The 8,486-nt window shown below is 47.6% G+C and overlaps 1 protein-coding gene across 1 annotated transcript; it reads left to right on the top strand.

Moving 5' to 3' along the window:
• Window positions 1-379: 379 nt before the first annotated feature.
• On the top strand, window positions 380-7,597 carry FATE1 (fetal and adult testis expressed 1). The gene is made up of 5 exons (XM_028091982.1): window positions 380-485; window positions 1,499-1,626; window positions 6,156-6,262; window positions 6,670-6,748; window positions 7,466-7,597. Exons 1-5 carry the CDS (start codon window positions 380-382, stop codon window positions 7,595-7,597), a joined length of 552 nt encoding a protein of 183 aa, XP_027947783.1.
• Window positions 7,598-8,486: the final 889 nt, after the last annotated feature.

Genomic DNA, 8,486 nt, shown 5'->3' with positions numbered 1-8,486 from the left:
ATTTATTCTTTTTTAGTACTTGCTTCTCTTTAGAAATGATGGAGGGTGGATCCCACCTGCCCCTCAATGGGGCCAAATCAAGTGACCTGAGAGCCAGGGTAGTTCTCACAGGCAAAGTTTCTGACACTTATCTTTCCTCCTAAGTTGCTTACAGAGTAGCAGGGGAGAAGGCTGTGAACCAAGCCAACAAGATACAGCAGGAACACAAGGTGCTGGGTCCAAGGCCTGAGCCCGGTGCGGGAGTCTGGCTCCACCCCCATATCCAGCTATATCTTGCTTGAGCTCCTACCCCTTGAAGAGCTGATTTTCCAAGTGCCTGCTCTGTGCCCTGCTTCCTGTGTATCCTTGGCTATAGCTTAAAAGTATAAAACTGGCTGTGATGGCAGGAGGGCCCCCTAGCATCAAGGAGGAGATGGAAACATCCCTGGCTGAAGAGCCGGTTCCTGGAAGCTGTGTGCAAAACCAAGAGCACCTGGTGATAGCAGGTGAGGAGCCCTTGTAATGTCCCTTTCCTTGGGTGTCTGCACCTGTGCAAGGTGTGTGTATGGCTAGGCAGACTCATATATATGCATGTATGTGTGGCTACAGATGTGTCAGTGCCTTGGTATGCATATACATGTACTTGTGTCTTGAGGGACAGGGAAGCTGGGGGGAAGGGAATTGATGATGTGAGCATTTTGCAGCCTGTGAGAGAGTAGGATAAGGACCACATGGGTGGTCCTTATCTCCCCCTTGTTCAAGCTACCACTGTGTCTATGGCAAAGCATCCAGAGGGCTCAATTTATAAGATCAATCAGATCAATTCTCTCCTTTAGTCCTTCAATGCTTTCTCTTCCTTTAGAGTAAAATCCAAACTCCTTTCTATGATCTACAAGAGCCAATCAAGGTGACCTCCTCAAGATATTTCATGCTGTGGCACGGTGAACCACTGCACACTGCATTTATGCTTGTCCTTATAACAGCCCAAGGCTGGTTCTTCCTCACAGCCTTTGTGTTGACTGTTACCTCTGCCTGGGATGCTCTTTCCCTAGATTTTACATGGCAGGGATCTTTTTCTCTTTCAGGTCTCTGCCTCAATGTTGTTTCTGACTTTTCTAGAAGTAGTCCCTTCCTTCTGCCATGTTGCCCTGTTCTTATCACTTTGGGAGCATGTATCTCTTGATCTGAATTAACACTGATGGATTATTTCTGTTTTGCCCCCTCACTCACGCTATGCACACACAGACAGTTGGTTACTTGATTGCTGAGATCTTGTCTCTTGGTCATTGCTGTCCTTCCAATAACCTAGCCCAGAGCGTGGCCCTCAGTAAATACTTGCTAAACTTTTGAACAGATGAACAGACTGAGGCCTGGGATCTGCCAATGGACAGCAGTTAATGAGTGTTGAATGATTCCTAAGAAGTTTGGGTACCTTATCCTCTTTCTGGTGCATCCCGTGCCCAGGAAGCCTTGGCACAGCCTCTATGGGTGTTCCTGGGGCTTTTCTTCTTCTCCCTAGAAATGACGGAGCATGGATCCCAGTCCCTGGGTGTCTCTCAGCGGCGACAAAAGTTGGATGCAAAGCCTGCTGGCTTTGCTGCAGGTCAACCAGTTTGGAATATGACTGCCACCCGGCCCAAGAAAACGGTACTGTGTGAAGCCCTTGGCATGCAACAGCTGGGTTGGGGTTGGGCGTACAGGCTGCCTGATGATGGTAGGTCAAGCAGAGCCAGATGTTGACTTGGGGGCAAGGGAGGAAACTCCTGTGTACTGGTGAGGCAGTGAAGGCAGGGATGTCCAATGAGAGGTCACGACCATCCTTTGGTAGGCTGGGAGTTCAACCTTGAGAGTCCAGAACACCTGAATCACATATTACTTGGGGACTACATATACACTTTACTCCTCAAAACTCTAGTGTGTGTGAAATGAAACTTTCCTTCGTAAATAAATGAATGAATAAATCTCTATATTTCTCTATATATCTATATTTTATGTATAAATATTTATCTATATAAATTATAATTACAATTATATAAATTATTTAATTATTAATTAAATAATCAGCCTGGGCAGGAACCATGAGAACCAAAGGAGGGAAGGGCAGGAAAGAAGGGATCTGCCTGCAGCCAATGGGGAAGTCTCACCATCCCCAGGCATGCCCTACAGTCCCTGGTCTAAGTCCAAATTCTCCCTCAGCTTCCCTAGTGATTAGACCACTGTGAGGGTCAAGTTTACCTGTCCATATGGGTAGCCTCTAGTTCCCAGTTATTCCACCAAACACTAGTCTAGGTGTTGCTATGAAGGTATTTTGTAGCTTTGTTAACATCTACACTGTGTGCACTTTAAGTAAAGGATTACTAATCTTTGATAATGTGGATGGGCCGCATCTAATAGATTAAATATAAATATATATAAATAATATATTTCTCAGGGCTGGGACAAAGGGAAGGCAAATTAGGTTCCTATGCTCCCTTGCTGTTAGGAATTCCAATCAATTGAATCTGACTATTTTGTAGCCAATCCTTTAAATTAATTTAATGTGAGTTAAGGAATGTTCTAGAAAAAAATGGCAGGTACAGTGTTACAAAGGATACTGGGAAAAGGCAGCCATTTTGGAGAAGAGGGAAACCTGAGTGTTCTGGGGAATCACGTGAGTTCTCTCACTGTGTAGCCAATCTTTTAGGTTTTATTCACTGGTGGGCGAGGGGAAGTTTTAGAAACATGGTTGCTATGCTGTTGCAAGTTACTGGGAAAAGATAACCAAGTTGGAGAGGAGGGGGAACTGACTGTTGGAAGAAATCATGTGAGTTTCAAGTTCTGTATCCAGTCCTTTAAAGCTACTTTCACTGCGCCTGAGGGAAAGTTTTAGAAAAATGGTTGTTATACTGTTGCAAAGGTTACTGGGAAAAGGCGACTAGGTTGGAGAGGGAGGGAGACCAAATGTTCTGGGAAATCATCTGAGTCCCATTGTTCTGTAGCTAATCCTTTAAGCTACATTCACCTTGGGTGAGGGAATGTTCCGGAAAGAAAAAATGGCAGCCATATTGTTGCAAAGGGTACTGGGAAAAGGCAGCCATTTTGGAGAGGAGGATGACCTGAATATTCTGGGGGATTTCTTGAGTCGCGTAGTTCTGTAGTGGATTCTGTTAGCCAGGGTCACCATGGTGTTACAGTGTTGCAGAGGTTAGTGGGGAAAGGCAACAAGGTTGGAGAGTGGGGAGGCCTGGCTGTTCCTAGGGAATGAGTTATGATAAAGGCCCAAATGATTCCACTGCTAATGAATAAAGAGAAATAGAGCTCCCAGATGAGAGACCTCCTGGGAAAGAAAATAAACCAAAATATTGAATTGGCTTCTTGTGTCCAAAAGTGGAATTCAAATCAAATTGCTCCAGCAGTTTAGGCTCCAGCAAGCCACCCATGCTCATGAGACTGAGGGAGAATAGGGTGTTTGGGGGGCAGTAGGGAGACATAATCTCTGGATTAATTATAGTTACCTATTAGGACAACAGGAGTACTTTAAAAATAAACAGTCATTATATTGAATTTAGAAATTAGACATTTAGGGGGAGCCTGGGTGGCTCAGTCGTTGGGCGTCTGCCTTCGGCTCAGGTCATGATCCCAGGGTCCTGGGATCGAGCCCCTCCCTGCTCAGCGGGAAGCGTACTACTCCCTCTCCCACTCCCCCTGCTTGTGTTCCTGCTCTTGCTGTATCTCTCTCTGTCAAATATATAAATAAAATCTTTTTTTAAAAAAGAAATCAGACATTTAGAATTAAGAAATTTATCAATTCTATTTATCATTTACTTTTAAGCCAAAAAAAAAAAAAAAAAAAAGGATGGAACCGTAACCACCTCTGAGAGAACCACAACATGAAAGGACAAAAAAATTTCATAATACTGTTCTGCTGATTTGGGTGTGGGGGAAGTAGTGTGCCTTGAAAAGTACATGAACATAAAAATAACACTTTTTGAAATAGTAGAGGGAAGCTAGGACTTGTTGAAATTCATAGATTTTCTTAATCTCCATCAAATTGCTATAAAAGTCTTATGTTTTACAATGCATATATTCTAAATAAAGGGTTTCTAAAATTAAAAACAAGACAACTGGTTTTGAACAGTTACACCTGTCTTATGATGGAAACCACAATAAGCTATCATCGACTTGCGGTTGTTGTCACATTAATTCTTGTTATATTTATGTGTTAAAAACAAACTATGTTATTTCAAACAAACAAACCCCAGCCACCAGTTACTCATCCTTATTTGCCTTCAGATCTCTCAAAAAACCTTTTGTCTTTCTGATCCCAATCTGTAGGAAAATCAAGGGGATGGTGTGGAAATTGTTCTAAGAGAAACTCTCAATCAAATTCTCCTTTATTGTCCTGGGGTTTTCTTGACACACACTGTCATTTTCATCCTATTTTTGAGGTATTGTAAGAAGAAGATGAGGAGGAAAATAAAATAGTAGCATGACTGTCAAGTACTGTTCACACAGAAAAAGTGACACCAATATCTGTGTGCACTTTTGAGAAAGAGAAATTTTGCATTATTACAACAAATGGAGCATGATGGCAAAGTTCCCATGAAAATCCTTTATACAGAAATCACTCAACTTTGCAGCTTACTATTGCTCTTAAGAACATAGGAAGGCTGCAGATATTTTTCAGGTGACGGGTGAGCCTAGGTTGTCTGTTTCTTGTTAAGAATGAGGCAAATAGAGCCAACCAAGAATTCTGTGTCTTGGAGAGGCCTGTGAGACAGCAGGTTTCTACTTCAGCAAGGTGGGCTGTGCAGGAGGTACCTGTAAATGCCAAAGTGGAGAGGACTCTGCTCTGTGGCAAAACCACCCCTGCTTCTCCATTCATTTAGCTCAGGTTTGAACTCAGGGGGAAGTGCCTGGCTGCCAGCCAGGTGGGGTAAGAGGGCTAGATGACTGTTCCATGTACAGACCTTAAGCCAAGGCAGCTGTCCCCCACCCCCACCCAGCAGGTCCTCAAGACCACCCCAGTGTCCCTGCAGCCTCCAGCTCTGGGTCCTCTCTGGCCACTGACAGGAGGGGGACTCCCTCCTCTGCTGCTCCCCATCTGCTTCTGAGCCACATGGCCTGCTTTGCTTGGCTTTGTTCTCAACACTCTCTGAATGCCACAGTCTTGCTGACCTCTCTCATCATTTGTGGCCTCTCCTCTCCTGTTATCTTCTTTCTTATAGGTTTTATACCATTTTACTCGCTTCACTTTCATTTTAATGGAGTCTGAAGGGGAAGTGGTGTCCAATATGAGAGGGTTCCTGGTATAATGATTAAAAGCACAACCTCTGGAGCAAAATATCCTGGCTTTAAATGACTGCTCTGCTACTTACTATCTGTGTGACTCGGACAAGTAATGTGACCTCTCTGTATCTCAGTTTTCCCATCTTTCAAAGTGGGATGATAGTAATGCCTATTTTGAAGGGTCATGAAGAGGATTTAATGACTTGATGTTGGTAAGGGCTTACAGGGTGACATATGGCATGTGTTAAACCAAATAGCTTGTGAAATTTTTCATCTTGCACTGGAAACCTAGAGCTGAGATTTGAATCCAGGTGGGTCTGGCACGTTCTGTTCCTCTAGTGCACATTGGCTCTTCAGGGCATGAGATACCCTAGCCCCAGAGCTGTGGGCCAGAGACATCCACTCCATGTAGTCATTAGCAGATGGATAAAAATGAAAGCCGCTGGGATGGCTGTGCTCACCCAGAGAAGGAGGTTATGGTCTCCCAGTGGTCAGAGTTCTATCCTGAACTCCAACACTTACTGTGTGTCCTTGGGAAGTGCAGTCATTTGTCAGGCCTCAGTTTCCTTGGCTCTAAAATTGAGGTTTTCCATTCTCCTCTCTGACTCAGCTAATGTCTGCATGTGACAGTGTCGGCAGAGGACAGGGATCCCTGTCACTGCTCTTCTTTCCCCATAGCTTGGATGGCTAAAAGCTACTAAGGAGCATGGTATGGGCGGAGTTGTGGCAATTGGCCAACTTGTGGGATTCCCAAGCTCTTCTAGTGGTCTGAAGCTGCCAACCCCTGATTCCAGAGGATCAGGTACCACGTGACTCCTGATAGGGTACACCATTGGTCTTAGGCAATGGGGGGTAGCTGCTCAGTTGAGACTGAGTAGGCTACTTTTACTGACCATTCCTTTCTTTAGGGGTCCCAGCTGCCAATGCCCAGAATGTTGAGAGAACCAGGCCATGGTGGTGCGCACCCCCAGGAGTATCCTGGTGGCTTCCAAAACATGAGATTCCATTATGAGCGGTAAGAGAGATCCCAGGGATCCTGCAGGAGGAAAGCTGGAGCTCTTTGGGCAGGGACCAGGGTAGACCAGATGGGCTAGCAAACAGACTGACTGGGAAGGTGTTGTGAGCAGCTGGCCATGCTTGGAATGTTGGGGCTCTGTTGTCTCCTCATCATAGCCCCTGAACCTCCTGGTCTTTTGCCCATTTGGGGCCTCTGAGCACACTGAGGCTGGGCTAGGGTGGCTCCCAGCCCTCAGGTCCCAGGATCTGCTTACCCGGGAAGGAAAGGACTCAGGATGACAGAGTCATTGTTTAGAAAAACACCTGACTTCACCTGCTTGCCCTCATGGCCTTCCTATGCTCCCTGCCATGCCTGGCCTGGGACCACCAGCAGCCCTCGACCCTCTGTCTTTTCTTATTTCCCAGCAACATAGACGCAGATATGGTGGCAGAGATTGGCCTGGAAGAGCTAAATGGACTGGAGATGGAAGTCATGAGAAGACAGGTAAGCATCTCTTGTGCCATGGACCCACTGGGAGGGTGGAAGCAGAATCATGGCGTCTTGGGGCAGGTGGGCCTCAGCAGCAATGAGACCACCCCCCTTGAAGTCATCTTAGCCTCTAGCTGTGGAGGTGAGGTTAGGCTCCCCTTCCTTTCCTCCCAGTCCTCAGGGCTCTAGTGTCCCATCTTGATGGCAGCCTCAGCCCTGCCTCTCTCCCTGAGATGTGTGAGAAGGGAATAGGGGAAGTCAAAAGGAGGATGAAGAGGCAATAGAAGAGGTTGTCTTCTCAAGGAGAGGCCACAGCAGGCCCGAAGGGACATCTGCCCTGGTGGCCCTCTCCAGCCCCTGAGTGTCACCCATCCTGGAGCCTTTACTCTGGTGCTGCAGCTGCCCCCATGCCGGCCTTCCCCAGGACTGAAATGCCCTTCCCCGCCTCCCCCCTCACAGCTGGGACAGGCTGGCCTCTTCCAGACAAGTGGGTGAACACCAGTGAGGGGGGCAAGGCCACTGGGCCTGCGAACACAGGCAGCCCGGCCGTCGGTGCCATGGGCCCACCCCAGCCCCTGGTTTCAGTTGCTCTGCCTCTTTCTCACCCAGAGGCACTTTGGCCTCCCAAAGGGCAGCAAGGCCCCTTCCTGTACTAAGTTCATACTTTCCCCGGTGGTGAGCCATTGGCTTCCCCAGGAGAATCTCACTCACCAGCCCCTTTGGTCTCTGCAGATGCACGTGATCACCAGCCGGCTGAGAGACCTGGAGGACCAGGGTGCCACCTGGCGCCACAGGGATGCTCTGTTCTTCACCATGCTGGTGTCGGTCTGCATTGCTAACCTGTGGCTGTGGATGCGCCAGTGATGCCTCATGCCGCCTGAGCCCACTTCTCCTTCCTTTTCTTCCCTTTTCTCCCTGAGCTGCCCTTGTCCATCTTTCTTCCATCTTCCAGCAATCCTTAGCAGCATCAGAGCCATTTTCTAACTCTGGTTACACAGCTTGCCTGGGGGAGGCCCTAGCAGCTGGGAGGTAAAAGAAGTGTGGCGTTCCAAAAGTCTGAATGGGCTGAAATTAGCCACTTTGGAGAGTGAGGAGGGTGACATCTTGTCCCCACAGTAACACCAGTGGCAGGTGCTTCCTGCTTGCCCATCAGGGCTCCATAGTGACCATCTCAGAGCTGAAACTTGCTTCTGTGCCCTCAGTGTCCCTTCTGTTCCATCCTCTGTGGCAGGGGCTTGGCTGTGCATTCCGTTTTCTTCCACTTTGTGTACAGGGCTCTACACAGAAAATGCACTCAATAAAAGTTCACTGATAGCAGCAAACCCTGGTGGTTGATCTTCTTACATCTGGACAAAGTCACTGTTGCAGGGACCAGGCTGATGCCCCAACCCAGGGGTCCTGGTTCCTTCCCTTCTCTCCTCCCCAAAGTCCCCTGCCCAGGCAGGGAGCCTTTTTAGGGGCAGGGGTTGGCAAAGTCCTTCCTGTTGGGCTCATGACAATGAGTGCTTGTGGGTAAGCTGTTCTCAACAGCTTGTCTGGGCCAGGCATTGCAGGGACTCAATCAGAGGAAACCTGGAATGCACCAGAAACCTTTCCATTTGCCCAGGAGGAAATTGAGCCCTGGAGAGGGAGAACATCGTCCAGGGTCATCCAGCAAGACTGGGACAGGGTTAGGTCTAGAATGGGTTTTCCTGTGTTCCAGCCTCGAGCTCTGCCTGTCTCATATAGACTGACTGAGGGCAAGACCCCTACT

Source organism: Eumetopias jubatus, unplaced genomic scaffold (genome assembly GCF_037043125.1).
Source record: "Eumetopias jubatus isolate StellerSeaLion01/CBP00866 unplaced genomic scaffold, mEumJub1_p1.0 scaffold_11, whole genome shotgun sequence".
In the NCBI taxonomy this organism is placed as follows: Eukaryota; Metazoa; Chordata; class Mammalia; order Carnivora; family Otariidae; genus Eumetopias; species Eumetopias jubatus.
The sequence above is the reverse complement of the archived record's forward strand: the minus strand, read 5'-3'. Positions and strand labels throughout refer to the sequence as shown.

What these genes read in the sequence shown, in the direction of transcription:
- FATE1 (XM_028091982.1), top strand. Translation starts at nt 380, where the DNA reads ATGGCAGGAGGGCCCCCTAGCATCAAGGAGGAGATGGAAACATCCCTG. An exon ending in AGAGCACCTGGTGATAGCAG is followed by an intron (nt 486 to 1,498) that starts GTGAGGAGCCCT and finishes TCTTCTCCCTAG; the next exon opens with AAATGACGGAGCATGGATCC. An exon ending in ATGAGATTCCATTATGAGCG is followed by an intron (nt 6,263 to 6,669) that starts GTAAGAGAGATC and finishes CTTATTTCCCAG; the next exon opens with CAACATAGACGCAGATATGG.